Source organism: Prunus dulcis, chromosome 7 (assembly GCF_902201215.1).
Source record: "Prunus dulcis chromosome 7, ALMONDv2, whole genome shotgun sequence".
In the NCBI taxonomy this organism is placed as follows: Eukaryota; Viridiplantae; Streptophyta; class Magnoliopsida; order Rosales; family Rosaceae; genus Prunus; species Prunus dulcis.
In genome coordinates, this window is record NC_047656.1 from 12,765,514 (window position 1) to 12,782,492 (window position 16,979).

Here is a 16,979-nt window from a genome sequence, read left to right on the forward strand (position 1 = left end):
TTTCTTAAACTCTATCAAGCTACTGCCATATTTATATATATATATATATATATATATGTATTTTTTTTACCTCCACCAACACCACCTGAAGCTTCATATTAGGTAACTGATGAGTTGGGCTATGGCGATGGACAGAATTAACTAAAAGTAAATTCAAGAAACTAGTGACACCTATAGCCGTGTTTGTTTTTGTTTTGTGTACTACTTGCTGCTTGCTTGTTGCTACTATAAATATATATTTGTGTGTTGTCCAATCACATTATTTATGATCATTCTGCAGCTTCCTGTTTCTTTCTGGATTTGTAGGTGTGCTGCTTAGTCCTTTTCTTATATATCATGCGCCCCATCTCCATTATTTTTCAAGATTTAAGCCCACCACAAGTTTAATAAAATCAATATCTTTTAGCTTCCAAGTTACTTTCAGCTTCATCAGCTTCATGTTCTCTTTCTGAAAAAAGCTCTAAGTGGTTGTCTGAGTTAGCAATACATGAATAATGGTACGTCTCTAACTTATGCGACTATAGTTGATTTGTTATGTCTAAGTTCAGTCTCGGTGTCATTTATTTTTAACAAGTAAAATAACGATACTGTTTTAAATTACTAAAGTGTTGCGTTAGGTGGCTAAAATTTTGAAATAAATTTATGGTCACTGATCACAATCTCAACAATTAATGTTGATCTTATCTAAACTTGACTGGCATATCTTTCTTTTATTCGAATATGAGTTGTTTAACCTCACGCATGAAAGTGATACATGAAACAGACACACATATGCACAGATATATTAATTGATGATATTGGCAGTGGCAGTGCCGGCACAGATATATGTTAAATCTATTTCTTCAATTCTTTCTAGGCTTAATGAGTCTGATGTTTAGTCTTTAATATATTTTCAATGGCTGTTTTCAGCTTTAAATAGGAAGTTTTCAGGAAGATTAGCTCAATGAAGAAACGTTTTCCTTAATCCCAAAATAAAAACGCTTTTATTAAGAAACGATTGTGAGGACATGACATTTTCTTTAGAGTTTACTCATGCGGATGATGTTTCTATAGATATAATATAGAGCAAACAATTTTCCAAATGAAAGTTCAACATGAATTAATGAATGACAACTAGGATGTTTTACATTGAAAAATACATGTGCTTTATGTTTATATGGCATTGATCATCAAGTTATCACGCGAGCAATGCTAGGCATATCAACTATTCTAATCATATGAAGGGGGTTTGAATTTAGATGTAAAAGGACGGGCACACTATCTTAGTCAACTAACCTAACTCACATTTGCATTATTACGAGAGTTTTATTTTGGGTATTCTTAGTTCAATAGAAATATGCATTATTGTCCATGATTGTTCATTTGTTAAAATAAATCCACCTTGGAGTGCTGCACACGTATACCATGAACGTCACCTACACATTATTTTGGTCAATGATTGTATGATATTTTTGCTTGTGGTGTGCCTCAGTTTATGAACACATGTTATCCTGAGCCTGACAAAACAAAACAAAAATCAACATATTATTCCCAAACAAAAGAAAAGAACATGTAGGTCTTGAGTTTAATAATCAAAGCATGTTCATCGGATAATATAGCAATCTTACTTTTTTCTAGTTTAATTAAGCAAATTTATACTCAACTTGTTAAAGCTGTTTTTTTATTATAAAAAAGTGTTTGTAATGAACTTTTTCAAGTGTCATGCATGATAGGGGTCTTCTTGGTATATACTCCTCTATATAAAGGAGAAACAAAGCCTTAACTATCTTTTGGACCAACCCAACAGCCAAATAACCAATTAATCTCATACGCCAAAACTTCTCTTTAATTTCATACAACAAACAAACAAAAATTCCAATTATATTATATATATATATATATATATGTATGTATGGAGGTTCATTCTAATGCTCCTCAGGCTTATTTAAAAATAAATAAATAATTTATAAGTACCACGAGGTATCCCCACATTCGAAGGGTGAGATTAATCCTCACTCGGAATTCAGCTTGTCACTGACCACAAGTGCTTCCAACAAACTTCCAACTCCTGCAATTGAGTTACTAGGTAGTTCGTCAATTAAAAATGGCATTTGTCACCGCGTATTCCACATACTTAAATAAAAGGAAAAATAGGAAAACTCACAAACGCCACCTACGCAACAACCCCCACCCCCTCCTCTTTCTTTTGGCTCTCCCTCTGCCCTTTTGGTTTTTGTCAGCCCCACCCATTTTGTCCCCATCACTCTTTACCCTTCTACCTTGCTAATACCTTGGTCTAGTTTCAGTATAAATTTTTGGGGAAACTGATTGACTCGTATCGGGTATAAATCTACAATATACGGTACATTGTCTGTATTTTTTTTAATATTACGAAATATCAAAAAGTTTCGACGAAAATATCGGAATTGTAACAACAGAGTTATAGTTGCACCAATACCAAACACTCCTTTCTCCATAACTTAGCTGGTGCTGCTGCTGTTGTTTTTTGACCAGTGGTGAGGGATGCAAATAAATATCCACCCAACTTCCAAGAGAGACTAAACATAAGATCCCAGACCGCTTCGTACAGATAAAGAATAAACCCACGTGAGCGAGCGCCTACAGTACTTTTCATTAAATTTGTATGGAAGATGCCTCTAGGCGCACGGGTTCTTCATGTTCTTATTTTACCTCACTTTCCACACTGTTCAATAATTTATGTTTGCAAGTGGAAACATATACCAACAGAGAAAGCCACTGACCTAAAAATTAATCACTGTCGCAACCGATAAAAATTTAAACAAAAAAACAAAAAACTCGTACAATCGCATATATAATAATACAAATATATATACGCTGCAACATGCTCTCATGATCTCTCTTCTCTTCCACCTCCTTTTTATCTTTATCGATCTCCAATGGAGCTTGAACAAGTTCTGCAATTCCTTTGCTTTCTTGTATTATTTTTTATCAGCTTTTTCATGCTGAGATCAAAGCTTTGGTACTGCAATTGTGAAATTTGCCACGCCTATGTCACCTCATGCTGGTCTCTGAAATTCGACAACCTTTGTGATTGGTATGCGCATCTTCTTAGAGACTCTCCGACCAAAACCATCCACATACATGTTCTGAGGAACACCATCACTGCCAACCCTGAAAACGTCGAATACATGCTCAAGACCCGGTTCGAAAACTACCCTAAAGGCAAGCCCTTCTCTGCCATCCTCGGTGACTTTCTTGGCCAGGGCATATTCAACGTGGATGGCCACTCGTGGAGGTTTCAGAGAAAGATGGCCAGCCTCGAGCTCGACAGGCACTCCGTTCGATCTTTCGCGTTCGAGATTGTCAGCCATGAGATCGAACACCGTCTCATCCCTCTTCTTTCATCGTTTAGTTCTTCAGATGATGGTGGTGGAAGCGTCCTCGATTTGCAAGACGTGTTTAAGAGATTCTCGTTCGACAGCATATGCAAATTCTCTTTCGGGTTGGATCCTATGTGCCTAGAGTTGTCGCTGCCTTTGTCCAAATTCGCCGTCGCCTTCGACATGGCCTCGCAGCTGTCAGCAAAGAGAGCCATGACGGCGTCTCCCTTGATTTGGAAGATCAAGAGAATATTTAATTTGGGGAGCGAGAAGCAATTAAAAGAATCTATTAACATGATCGACCTCTTGGCCAAAGAGGTCATTGCTAGAAAGCGCGAAACGGGGTTTTCAACACAAAAAGATCTCTTGTCACGTTTCATGAGAAGTGTGGAAGACGAAACGTATCTGAGGGACATTGTAATAAGCTTTCTATTGGCAGGGCGTGACACTGTTGCGTCTGCTTTGACAAGTTTCTTTTGGCTCATGGGCACTCACCCGACCGCTGCGTCAGCGGTTCGGGTTGAGGCCGATAGGGTTCTTGGACCCAACCAGGGCCTCAAGAACTTTGAGCAAATGCATGAGCTTCATTATTTACAGGCAGCAATTTATGAGAGCATGAGGCTCTTCCCTCCTATACAGTTCGACTCAAAATTTTGCGCACAAGATGATGTTTTGCCTGATGGCACGTCTGTGAGGAAAGGGACTAGGGTTACTTACCATCCATACGCAATGGGTCGGATCCAGGATATTTGGGGATCCGATTGCATGGAATTCAAGCCGGAGAGATGGTTGAAGGACAGTGTTTTCTTTACAGAAGACCCGTTTAAGTACCCGGTTTTCCAACCGGGGCTTAGGGTTTGTTTGGGGAAAGAGATGGCTCTCATGGAGATGAAAACCGTGGCGCTTTCATTGCTCAGACGATTCAGTATTCATCCCGTGACACACGAATTAGGTCGTGTACCACGGTTCTCTCCAGGGCTCACCGCAACCTTCAGCGACGGCCTTCCGGTGTTGGTAAGAGAAAGGAAAACACAGCCATCGTGCTCATGAGTCACATCTGCTCAGCTATATACAGTACGCAAATTTTTGGTGCATATGTGTAAGTATGGTCTACCAAGGACATAATGTGACACAGAGGAAAACGACATGGCCTAAGCTACCTCCTCTGAAATTAAATGTGCACCATATGTAACAAGATTGTCCGGTTGGCGTCGGTACCAAAATTATAAATTTTTGTATACACAAAATGATGGCACGTGTGTGGTGTCCTTTTCTCTACCCACTGTGCAAGTGGATATATTCTTGTTGGTGGAGAATTAGCTCGTGCTGATCATCTGTTAGATCTATTTGTTTAATTACACAAAAAGCCCTAGAATTTGTGTACTTTTTTTTAGATGTAAGGATGTGTGGAAGAACAAGTACAATTATGTATCTAAGATTCACTTATGTTTTCGGTATTGCTACTTAATTTTTGCTTGATGCTCATAGATTAATCTTCAAGCACGTGGGGTTTCCTGATTTATAATGACCAACCTTTACTAACCAAATGAAAGGGATTAAAAAAACCCAAAAAAAGGTTGGTACCACATTCTCTACAAAACCCCCAAAATTAAAATAAAAACTATTTGTGCCACACTAGTTTCACATTATAGCAAGATTCATGGAAAATTTATTGGTGTGACTAAACTCATATGTTTATGAGAGACTAATGTATATCGTTTCACGATCAACATAATCGGTAAGTGTGGTACATTGTAATTCTATTTCTCATTGAGGTATCACACATAAGGTGACACGCTAATGTTTCTAATTAAGATTCTACCTTTTAAGAGTATATTAGCGTACCAACTTATGGAGACGATGTGTTCATTGAAAAACTGTAATAAATATTGAGGTGATAAAAGTTCATCATACTAACACAAAAGATAGTTCACTAACTTTTTATGAAAATGTGATTCTTCTAACATTCGGTTAATTACAAGACCTATCATTTGTACGATGATGAGTCAGAAAGAAAGAGAAAAAGAAAAAGAGAAAATTCTTAAAGATGGAAAAGACATATTCATTTATAAAATAAAAAAAATTTATAAAACAAAAAAACAAGGAGCTACCAATCCAGTTGCCCATTGGATAGTTATAGTAGACCATAGCCAAGTTTATTGTGTGGATGGAGGAGGAGCCTACTTAGCCTACTCCTCTTCTTATTATGATCATGATGCGCCCTCCTTCTCCTCCTCCTCCTCTTGATTGATGGAAGTCATTCGTTAAAAATAGAAAACAAAACGAAAGGAAACGAAACAAAACAAACAAACAAAAAAGTAGTTTAAAGTAAAAAAGGTACGAACTTCTTGTCATCACAAGGTCTTCACGTGTGTGCGGCATGGCTCCCACGACAGCATGTCTTAGATTTCTACCACGAGGGGCTTTAGTTTTCTGTCTTCTCAAGCAACAGCTAGCTATAGGATCCAACCAGCCTGCAATTTTGGTATCTTCAATTACCTCTCCTTTTGTACGTAATCAATTTTGATAGACTATCATTGGGCTTTGGTTCATTTTTACTGCCTTAGCGGAAGAAGGTAAACTACTTGGTTAGCTCGACGACCAAATCGTGTAGAATATTCGCCTAATCATTTTGGTCAATAGCTATTTTCTTTGTATGTTTTTGTGCTCTCATTACATCAACATTGTGCTATCGCTTTGCTTTAAAGAAAAACTTAAAAATTTCTGCCAAAATAGTAAAAATGCAGCGTCGGTTGTCATCGAAATATGAAATACCTAGCTAGTACCCATTTCGTCATCATTTAGTTGATCAAATTTGACAATTTAGGATATTTGATATAATTGTCAGTGCGATTTGATATATTGGATGCAGAAGTTTTGCTTGTGGTTCGATCTTAGGATATTGACCAAACCAAAAAAATGTGTAATCCAACCCACGAGTGCTATTTTGTAACTTATAACTAGATTGGTTAATATATAACTGAAAGGATCTAACATGAATTTTTTATTTTTTATTTTTAGCAGACATGAAATTAGTGACCAGATTTTATAGCTCTAGGATATGACTCCATTGTTTTATGTTGCCTCTTCGGCCGGCAATAAAGAAGTTGATTTGTCATGACAAAGCTCCACTTGTGATCACGAAATAATCATGTGTTTAAAGTTCTTAATAATTAGAAAATTAATATACATATATTTATCCCTTTGTTTTTGGTGGGATCTCTCAAATCATCTTTATAGAGGAACAGAACATAGGCTTTTGGATCAACTTGAAATTTTATTTTTTATTTTTTTAGGATCTTTCTTATTAAGAGGGGCAATAGTATATTAAACTCACACATATTACACTAATGCTAGAACTCGAACCCATAACCTTTCTTTGGGGGAGTAATTACTCCAAACCACTATACAAGTGAATCATTTGCTTAAATTGAGGATTTTAGATACATATGTATGATAGCAGATATTTAAGGCTCTGTCTAGTTAACAAATATATATATATATATATATATATATATATGGGCAAATCAATCTCCATGTATTTTCTCATTGAGAGAGAAATTAAAAATGTAAGTCCCATGTTGATAATGTTGAGAAAGTATTTATGAAATATTATTTTATTTCATTTCTCATGTTTGGTGCATGAATTGGAAACAAACTTTGTTTAATTTTACAATTATACCCTAAATAGAAATATGCAATAAAAATTTAGTGCCCATTTAATAACTATTTCAATTTTAGTTTTTAGTTTTCACTTTTTATGCTAGAGTATAGAGGAGTGATTGCGAGGGATGAGATTGAGAGAGAGGAGAGAGGAGAGAGGAGAGAGGAGGGGGGGGGGGAGGGGGGAGGAGAGAGGAGTAACAAAAGTAAAAACAATTTCAAATAGATTTCAATTTTTAGTTTTTATTTTCACGTTTGTTACTCATTCCTCTCATCCCTCTCTCATTTTCACTCTCAATCCCATCTTCACCCTCATTCTCACTTTCATCCCCCTTTTTTCCCTCTATATTCTAGCCCAAAAAAAAATGAAAACTAAAAACTAAAACTGAAATGTTTGTCTTGATATTTTTAGGGTCTATTTGATAACCATTTCAAATTTCAAATTTTAATTTTTAGTTTACAATTTCTAGTTTTCATTTTTCATTTTTTTAAAGTAAAAAATTGAAAACTTGTTTGGTAACTCGTTTCAGTTTTCAAAAAAAGTGAAAAGTGAAAACTAAACAAAAGTTGTTTGGTAACTGATTTCAGTTTTCAATTTTCAATGTGGAACTTGAAAATGAAATTTTTTTGGGGGTCAAGTTGTGAATTTCATATCGTAGAATGAAAGTGCATGTTACAAAGAGTTTGTAGTATTTTTTGGAATAAGGATGATTTTTTTGGTGAATTTTGGATTTGGAGGTTTCGAGACTTGGATTGGGTCTGTTGCCAAAGGCAAGAATCCAGCGGCCGATTCCAAGTCGGTGACATGGGCATAAATAGAAACATGGGCCTTCCTCATTGACCTGAAACTATTTAGCCGGCCCGAAAATAAGGGCCCTTTATATTTTATGAATTTCAAGAGGATTACACTAAATTTTCTAAATTTTTATTTTTTTTGGGTCTGGGAATTTCATAACAACCAGGCAAATATTATTTTTTACGGCTAAATTAGAACGAACTTAGACGACGCAAAAGAAAGCAGAGGCGATTGGAGCAACGAGAGTCCAATCCAACGGGGATGGTGGCAACAGGTGGTGATGGAATCACATTCGAAATTGATGATTGATGCCCAACCCTCAGAACTTGCCGACAACACTAGAAAACCACCATAGAGTTTATGACTATTCCTTCTAGCCATCGGGATTGTTACTGCCGTCGGTTTGGGTGAGGTAGGTAGCGGCTGTTTGGGGTTTGGTGCTGTGGAGACGACGGTGATTACCGAGAAGCAACCCACAACAACCGCTTTGCCAGTTTTTTAGGTGATTTTATTGGATTTTTTTTCACAATTTATTCTGTACCATTGGATCAAATAATTGAAATCTAGCCGTCTAAAAGTTGATGTATACGTACATTTGATGTTTATTAGAATTTTCAGAGAGGAGAGAGGTATGAATAAGGCAGTGGAAGAGGGAGTGGAGCCTCCACTCGCGGCACTTTTGGATGGAAAAAGCGGGAAAAAAACGAAGGCGAAGAGAAAAAGCAAAGCAACAACATCAAAGGATCACAACACAGAGCTAGAGCCAGTTCAAGCTGCGCCAGAGCCAGAGCCAATTCAGATTGAGCCAGAACCAGTTCAAATTGAGCCTGAGCCAGTTCGGATTGAGCCAGAGCCTGTTCAGAATGACGAAGAGAGCTCAAGGCATGGCCCTAGGGTTAGTGTTTCGATGTTCGATGACTCGGTGGAGAATCACTTCAGAGTCATGGACACCATTGCCAAGCTCTGTGGCGAGGCTGAGGAGGATCATCGAATCGAAGACAGTGAGATTCAAAGCTTATCGTCCTCGATCACTTTCTTAAGGTAAACAAAATAAATGTGTCTTTTTTCGTTGTTTAATTTCTTACTGGCATTGTTGGTTTTATGTATCTCATTGTAATTGTGAACTTCAGAAACTTATGAATGCGTTTGTTGAAGGGAATGGGCAGATTTTAAATATGAACCTAGAGATGTTCGATTTGCTTGTGGAGGTGGAAGCCCTGATGGGAAAGATGTGTTCACTGGGATAACCTTGCGTCAATTTTCTTCTGCGACAGTTCCCAAGGTTATATCCATTAATCTGAATTTCTGGTTCGGTTTACATGTCGTAGTTTTACAGAAAATGAACTGTTCTAATGGCTGTCATATAACAAGCATCGTTGGTATTTGATCTTAATTAGTTGGTTTTCATATTGATGCAGAAGGAGGCACTTTCTGGGGACACATCATCTTTAGAGTTGAGGTACTTTAATTGGCATTAGCAATAAGGATTTTGTACTGATTTATGTATTCTCTTGAACTCGATGAAAGGCTTGTATATTGGATTTCCACCTAGCACCTAAAGAAGCTTTGATATGTATCTTCAAATGTTCATTATATGTTTTTGCAGCCAAGACTTTGTGATGTATGTTGGAGGGCCTGTTTGGGCATTGGATTGGTGTCCTAGAGTCCATCAAAGTCCTGACTATCATCCAAAATGTGAGGTACATGATTTTCTTTAACACAGATGCTTTTTTTTAATCAGACTTAAAAATTTTCTTATATTATTTATTGTTGTACTTATCAAACGAATTTTCTGTCTCACATATGACTGATTTATTGTTTCACATTTTTTTTTTTTCGTTCTTCTTACGGTCACATCTCAAGCACATTTAGTATAACATTAAATTGTTAAAGCTGTATGCACTATAATTACTCCCTAGGTGCTACGTTTCCACACTATAATTACTTTAGGAAAAATTTCAATTTTTTAGCATACATATTGATATTGCTAAAGAAGAAAAACATACATATTGCTAAAGAAATGAAAACGAATTACAACTTAAGAATGTAATAAAATTCATCAATTTAGAAGTCAAAACAATCGATTAGATCAAATTTAAGTAGCACAGGAAATCTCTTCCTATATAAAGCTAACTACAAGTCTACAATATCCTTGGCTATAGTGTCCTTCAATCTTGCTGCGTCTTTCATTTCTTTTATGCACAACAGAGCATTAAGAAAGAGAAAATACCCCAGATGAATCTTCTCTCAAGTACCTGCAAATAAATAAAACATACAAAACAATATAATACTGACTTCGAAGAAGAGTGAGCCAAGAAAATTTGTACATGAATGAACCCACGAACAGTGGTTGACAAATTACATACCAAATGGGCTTTGTACAATTTTTTACTGTTTCTTTTTCTTTTCAATGGAAGCCTTACAAACAAAACATGAAACTATTGATCTGCATAAACAGGGAAATAAGTTAAAACAGAAAAATAAAACACAGAAAGTATGTCATCAATTCTAGTTTTGTGAAACAGACCAAGGGATATACCATGAGGACTTACTGCTTCGAGGAGCCAAGACAACTAAGTGAGTCCTTAACTTATTATTGAATTTCTTGATTATTTCCCTTGAGTATTGTGGGAAAAAAAAAAAAACCATATCCATAAGGGCGATTATACAGGGGAAATGTGATGTGATAACTTTTGCTTGTTTACGACGTTCTGTTGGTGAAATTTGACATTCATATTATTGATGATTAGGTGTCATCCATATTAGAGTCATTGAAGTCTACTATTTTATGACAAAGTTATCATCATCCTACTTTTCAGTTTGTTGCTATAGCTGCTCATCCTCCTGGATCCTCTTATCACAAATTAGGCCAGCCACTAACTGGAAGAGGTGCGATTCAGATATGGTGTCTTCTAAATGTTGGTGTAAATGAGGAAAACAGTCATCCCATAGGAGAAAAGCCAAAGCGGGACCCTAAAAAAAGTGGAGCCAGAGAAGAAAATTCAGCTGAACCAAAGAGACCAATCGGAAGACCTAGAAAGAAGCCATTGGAAGAAAAATCAACTGAACCAAAAAGGCCTAGAGGAAGACCTAGAAAGAATCCAATTGAAGAATCTGTTGACAAAGAGGCCACAGAAGAAAAATCAACTCGACCAAAGAGGCCTAGAGGAAGACCTTTAAAGAAGCCAATAGAAGAATCTGTTGACAACTTGGATGGGAGCAGCAATTATGTTGAGGCTCTTTCCATTCAATATCTAGAGGGATCACCGGAGTTGCATTCTACGGGTTGTGTTCCTGCAAATACCCAAGAGCATGGTAAAAAACGAAAAAATTACAATCATGCAGCATCTGAATGTAATCCAACTCTGAAATCATATGCTCGGAGGAGAAAGTTGAATGATATGGAAAGTGCAGGGAGTAATAACAATCATACGTGTCCACCATTGTTGAATCAAAATGAAGAGAAAGGACCACTTGTTTCAGATTATCATATACAGCAGAGTTCTGGACAGGATCCTCAAACAAGTAATAATGTTCAAGACAATGATTACCCTAAAATTGGCTCAACCAGGTGTTCAGTTCCGGAGGATGTAGCATTGCCAAGAATTGTATTATGCCTAGCTCACCATGGAAAGGTTGCATGGGATGTGAAATGGCGTCCTCCTAGTGAACATGATTCCAAGTGCAAGCATCGAATGGGCTATCTTGCTGTGTTGTCAGGAAATGGATCTCTGGAAGTGTAAGACATCTACTTGTTTAGACTTATGTTCTTTTTGTTTTTTAGACTTTAGATCTCTTTACAGATTCTTTATTTAGACCTCTTGATCTATATATCTGTCAGATCTGTTCACAAATGACTTTGCAATTTCTTTCTTTTCAGTCAAGACTCAAGAGAATATTTGAGTCTGCATTGCAATGGGTAACATAGTGTAGAATGCTTGAAACAGTATTGTGGCCATGAATGTTGATTTGTTCAATACTCAGTATGTGATATTGACAGATTACTGAAACCCTATAGGAGCACATGCCCCTGACTTTTTTTGTATTTTGTTTTTTTTCTTGTCTCCAAATGTGTGGGGGCTTGTGGTTTCTTTGGTAACTGTATTAAGTGATTAGAGATGTAAGGGGTTTGGTAAGCAGTTGGGGCAGTGACCAAGAGTTTCATATTTCTTTTAGAGTCAAAATTTAAAAGCTGGACCCAAAACTCAGGGCTGCCTTTATATAACATATTTAATAGTATGGGTTATATTGTGGAACGTACTTAAAGATATTGGGACTGGGATTTATTTATTTAAAAAAATAAATGAATGAGACTTTTGAATAGCTGCAGAGGGAGCAATTGGCATGCAGGGATATAGTAAGGCTGGAGTGCTATCATATAATGAACATTAGTTCATTATAAAAAAACTTAGTATTTAAGTTAGAAGTAGAGATGTGCTGAAAATATGAAGCAAAGCATGATACACAAATAATAGTATGAAATGCAGTTGATATTTAGCTAGTTTGTGGTAACTTCACACTAGATAAATGGTGTAAGCTTGTTGCATTGACAGTTGTTTTTGTTCTGCAATCTCATGACATTTATCCTTGCCTTTTTAAACTGCAGGTGGGATGTTCCTCTTCCTCATGCAATTGAAGTTATTTATTCTTCTTCTTGTCGTGAGGGCACAGATCCTCGCTTTATAAAATTAGCACCAGTTTTCAGATGCTCAATGTTGAAGTGTGGCGGTGAAAAGAGGTACTCTGATAGTTTCTACTTTTAGGCAATAATTTGGAAGTTTGGTGAGATGGGAAAAATGTTTACCATGTAATTAAAAGCATCATTTCCAATTTTTTATACAACACTAACATCATATAAAACTTCACTAGCTTATGTTAGTTGCTGTATAAGATTTCTGTAGGCACAAAATCATTCATGGAGATTTTTCATTTGGTACCAAGATGTCTCTTTTGACCATGTTATGCAAATTTATATGATTCATTGGTAATTTAAGATCCTTTCTTGAACAGTATCCCTCTTACTGTGGAATGGTCAGCTTTGCCAGCTCATGATTACTTACTTGCCGGATGTCATGATGGAACTGTAATTTTCCTGCACTTCGTTCTTTAATTTTATTTTAATATATTTTCCTTGAAGACTTTATCATGCTTTTGCACAGTTTCAAATAAGAATTCATGTTAACTTCATAGAGGGTTTCCATAGGACAAATACTCAATGGTCAACACTTTTTGTTCTTCTGCAATCTGATAGAAGGATACATACTAAGCACTTAATGTATTCATTCTGCTATCTGCTAGTTTTTCTCAGCTTCATCCCACTGAGCGTTCAGTTGAAATGATCCTCTTTCTTTGGTGGCTTTTTTTTTCCATATTTCAGGTTGCTTTATGGAAGTTTTCAGCTAGTAATGCATCTCAAGGTAAGGGTAACATAGAATGCAAAAGATGCAGATATGGTTTACATCTGTCCTGGACGTATGGCATAAAATTGATAAATAAGTAGTTAGTAAACTAAGAAGTTTTGCTTCAATTATCTACTTGTTGTTCTGCAGATACAAGGCCTTTACTTTGCTTCAGTGCAGATACAAATCCTATTAGGGCACTTGCTTGGGCGCCGGTTGACAGGTTAGCCGTGTCGGAGATCAATTTTATATCTTACTTTCTATGTCACTTTACAGTCTGCTTTTTCAGTTTGGAGATGGTGGGGGGGTGTTAATGGTTGTCGTGTCACTAAATTATGATATTTAGGCATGGAGATTTCTATTTCAGACCCTTTCATATTTTTATTTACTAAATGTTATTTTTCTCATTCACTGAGATCTGTTAAATGCAACTGTTTGCAGCTCTTCAGAGGGCGCGAATGTTATAGCTACAGCTGGACATGGAGGCCTAAAATTTTGGGACCTGCGGTAAGTACAATGCCTATTTTTTGCTAAACTCTTGTGTACATGCAGCTCCTTTACTGTTAGCTAAAAATGCTTGTGGTTTTTCAGTGGAAATTGCATTTCATACTTAGAACTATAACTCTTGCTTTTGCAGTGATCCATTCCGTCCCTTGTGGGACCTCGATCATTTACCAAAGTTCATATATAGTCTAGATTGGCTTCCAGATCCAAGGTACTCATAATCTCTCTGTGGAACATAAATATAGCTGTCTGGTTGGTGAAATTTTATTTAAGTGTTGTGTTTTTCTTGTAGGTGTGTTATTTTATCCTTTGATGATGGAACAATGAAAGTTATCAGCTTGGTGAAGGCTGCATCTGATGACCCGGTAACAGGAATGGCTGGAACAAAACAACCGGGCCTGCATAATCTCAGTTGTTTGCCTTTTGCTATCTGGAGTGTTCATGTATCACGACTAACAGGTCTTCCTTGTGCTTATCTATCTATGTGCAGTAGTATTTCAGCTAATTACAAATATATGCATGTAAATACCATTATAGCCTAATGGCAAATGACATTACCATCTCCGACCTGGTGCTAAGTTTAGTGCTATAAGAGTCAACTATAAGAGTGAAACAATACATAGTAGACCTAGATTTTCCATACTCCAAACACAAGTTGTCAAAGGAAATAAAAAGAAAAAAAGATTCTGGATATATTATATGGATCCCTCATGTTTAATAGTCTCCTTGCTGCTGAATTTACATAAGCATACTGTACATGATGATTTGATAGATATAATGAAGTAGTGTCTGGTTCTTTTCCTTGTTTGTTATTCTTCACGTGATTGGAACTGCATAAGCATTGGCCTTCAACTTCGTAATTTTCTTTGGAATAGTGCTACTGAATATTCAGAAATTCCTCTTTCTCGTTGGTGCTGTAGTCTCCTGTCTGACTAGAATTATTAAATCATTGACCTTAAATTTTAAACAACAGTGCATGCTACTCATATATCTGTAACGGTTGCATGGTACTTTTTATTGGAGGAAGTTTGTGGGGAATATATTCTCCTTGGTGGGATTTATGATTGATCCACTTTGGAATACAGTTCTGTGCTAAGTTGATCAACCTGTGTAACTCTTGAGACCAGCATTTTTTTAATAACCATTAATGGATCATTTCACTTTCAAATTGTTAGGTATGGCTGCATATTGTGGTGCAGACGGAACTGTTCTCCGCTTCCAGGTGAGTTTTAGCTTTTAACTCGCCATTGATATTAGACTTACTCCTTATCTTTGTTGTAGAATCATTTTTCATTCCTGGAGGGGAAATCTTAAGTTCTAGATGCATGTATGACTTCTATGAGTCTAAACTTTATGGTAACATCAAACATGCGGTCAGACGATTGGGGCACATCAAATAACTTTTGCTTTCAAAGGATCTACTTTGTTAAAGAGTTTAAATTATTCTAGGTTTTTTCACTGATAGGTTTACTTATGTTTGGTCATGGAGAGTAGGGGGCATTTCGGGATATACTTGCCAAACTTGTCCTTTAGATGGTCAAACGTTTTCTTTATATCTTCCTAGTGAATCGCATTAACGATGAATCCAGCAGGTGCTTGCTTGTCCTCTAGCTGTGCAGGTTTTTGTCAAGTTTTTTGTTCTCAAAAACTCATGCTTTGTGCCTGATGCTTGGACCTTTTTTTTTCATTGCTAAGGCTGATGCTAAGACTTTGAAATTGATACAAAAACTCCATGTTATATACTCAATTGTTATTTATTTATTTTTACAATCAGCTTACGTCCAAATCTGTGGAGAAAGATCCTAGACGACACCGGGCCCCACATTTTCTGTGTGTGTCACTGACAATGGAGGAATCTGCTGTAACCATCAATACTACAGTATCAAACACCCCTTTCCCATTGAAGGTCGTCCGTAATAACCCTGAGTCAAACAAGGTGAAAAGTGCAAATGATAAGAGGGCAAAAGATAGTGCATCTGAAGATCAAACTTTAGGTAACCCCAGACATTTTCTTTAAGCACCCTATGTTCATTTCTTGTCTTTATTTTAGAACGTTCATCCAACTGTCTCTTGTTGCAGCTCTTTGTTATGGTGTTGATCCGGATATCCAATCAGAATCTGGGGAAAAAGTGGCATCGCTCAAAAGAAAAAAAACAAAGAAATCTGGGTCTAGTGAGACAACACCAGAGGATGACCAAGCATTGGTATGCGTAGATGAAGAGCCGACTAGTACGCAGGAACAAGAAATTGGGGAAAAAATGGCTTCTGTCAGAAGCCGAAAAACACAGAAGTCTAGGTTTAGTAAGAAAAAACCAGATGACGACCTAGCATTGGTATGCATAGATGAAGAGCCGACTAATACTCAGGATGAGGAAACTGTGGTGGCTTCTCTCAAAAGTAAGAAAACACAAAAATCTAGGTCTAGCAAGAAAAATCCAAATGACGACCGGGGATTGGTATGCATAGGTGAAGAAGAACCAACGAATACTCTGGAGGAAGAAATTGGGGTGGCTTCTCCCGAAAGCAAAAAGAAACAGAAACCTAGGTCTAGTAAGAAAAAGCCAAACGATGACCAAGATTTGGCGTGCATAGATGAAGAGCCGATTAATACTCAGGAAGAAGAAGCCGGGAAAGAGCTTGAAATATTTCCTGACAAAATAGTAGCAATGCATAGAGTGAGATGGAACATGAACAAGGGTAGTGAGAGATGGTTGTGCTATGGAGGGGCAGCTGGACTTGTTCGATGTCAAGAGATTGTTTTGTCTGACACTGAAAAAGCATGGGCAATGAAGAGATGAGAAGTCAGGTTTCTTGTACATTCTTGTTCTTTTAAGCCCCTATTTAAGTTCAATTGGGCAGGTTGACAACGAAGAGATGAGACTCAAAGGCGGCTAATTTAACAAAAATGCATTATGGGACATATGAGCATTATCCTAGAGTTTCCAGCCGAATGATGTTTGTAACTTATTAAAAAAATAAAGGAAATATAGTTCTCTCTTATATCACCAGATTTAACGAAATAACCAAAGAGATTATGAAAGTAACTTATGAAAGAAAAAAAAATGTAACCAACTGTTTAAGGCTGTTAGTTTATCTCTTGGGACTAGTACCTTTTTGCCGTATGTGCTTTGAGGACCAAGAACAGATATGGCTGGAAGAAGTATAGATAAGTTGTCAGTTGAGCAAATGAAGTGCTTAAAGGAGTACATTCCATAAATCACATTATCGGTATTAATTGTAGTTTGGAGGGTGGTGGTGTTAATGCATTTTCGTTAA

The 16,979-nt window shown here is 36.8% G+C and overlaps 2 protein-coding genes across 4 annotated transcripts; both read left to right on the forward strand.

Annotated features, from left to right (window-relative positions):
- Nucleotides 1-2,855: 2,855 nt before the first annotated feature.
- LOC117634627 (cytochrome P450 94C1-like) lies at nucleotides 2,856-4,787 on the forward strand. The gene has a single exon (XM_034368810.1). The coding sequence runs from the start codon at nucleotides 2,898-2,900 to the stop codon at nucleotides 4,389-4,391; it is 1,494 nt and encodes a 497-aa protein (XP_034224701.1). The 5' UTR covers nucleotides 2,856-2,897; the 3' UTR covers nucleotides 4,392-4,787.
- A 3,166-nt stretch (nucleotides 4,788-7,953) lies between these two features.
- LOC117634465 lies at nucleotides 7,954-16,708 on the forward strand. 3 transcript variants are annotated; one of them, XM_034368595.1, is made up of 16 exons: nucleotides 7,954-8,302; nucleotides 8,410-8,841; nucleotides 8,956-9,082; nucleotides 9,219-9,259; nucleotides 9,407-9,500; nucleotides 10,620-11,539; nucleotides 12,407-12,538; nucleotides 12,811-12,883; nucleotides 13,178-13,217; nucleotides 13,350-13,422; nucleotides 13,641-13,706; nucleotides 13,837-13,914; nucleotides 13,996-14,162; nucleotides 14,879-14,925; nucleotides 15,478-15,697; nucleotides 15,783-16,708. In XM_034368595.1, exons 2-16 carry the CDS (start codon nucleotides 8,432-8,434, stop codon nucleotides 16,499-16,501), a joined length of 3,207 nt encoding a protein of 1,068 aa, XP_034224486.1. In that variant the 5' UTR covers nucleotides 7,954-8,302; nucleotides 8,410-8,431; the 3' UTR covers nucleotides 16,502-16,708. The 3 variants fall into 3 exon arrangements, with proteins under 3 accessions (XP_034224486.1, XP_034224487.1, XP_034224488.1); XM_034368596.1 differs by having other exon boundaries at nucleotides 7,957-8,302; nucleotides 8,419-8,841; XM_034368597.1 differs by lacking the exons at nucleotides 7,954-8,302; nucleotides 8,410-8,841 and having other exon boundaries at nucleotides 9,009-9,082; nucleotides 9,407-9,495.
- The last annotated feature ends 271 nt before the right edge of the window (nucleotides 16,709-16,979 follow it).

Excerpts from the sequence above, each read along its gene's own strand:
- LOC117634627 (XM_034368810.1), top strand. The coding sequence starts at position 2,898 with ATGGAGCTTGAACAAGTTCTGCAATTCCTTTGCTTTCTTGTATTATTT.
- LOC117634465 (XM_034368595.1), top strand. The coding sequence starts at position 8,432 with ATGAATAAGGCAGTGGAAGAGGGAGTGGAGCCTCCACTCGCGGCACTT. Across the intron at positions 8,842-8,955 it reads TCCTCGATCACTTTCTTAAG|GGAATGGGCAGATTTTAAAT; the intron begins GTAAACAAAATA and ends CGTTTGTTGAAG. Across the intron at positions 12,539-12,810 it reads AAGTGTGGCGGTGAAAAGAG|TATCCCTCTTACTGTGGAAT; the intron begins GTACTCTGATAG and ends TTTCTTGAACAG.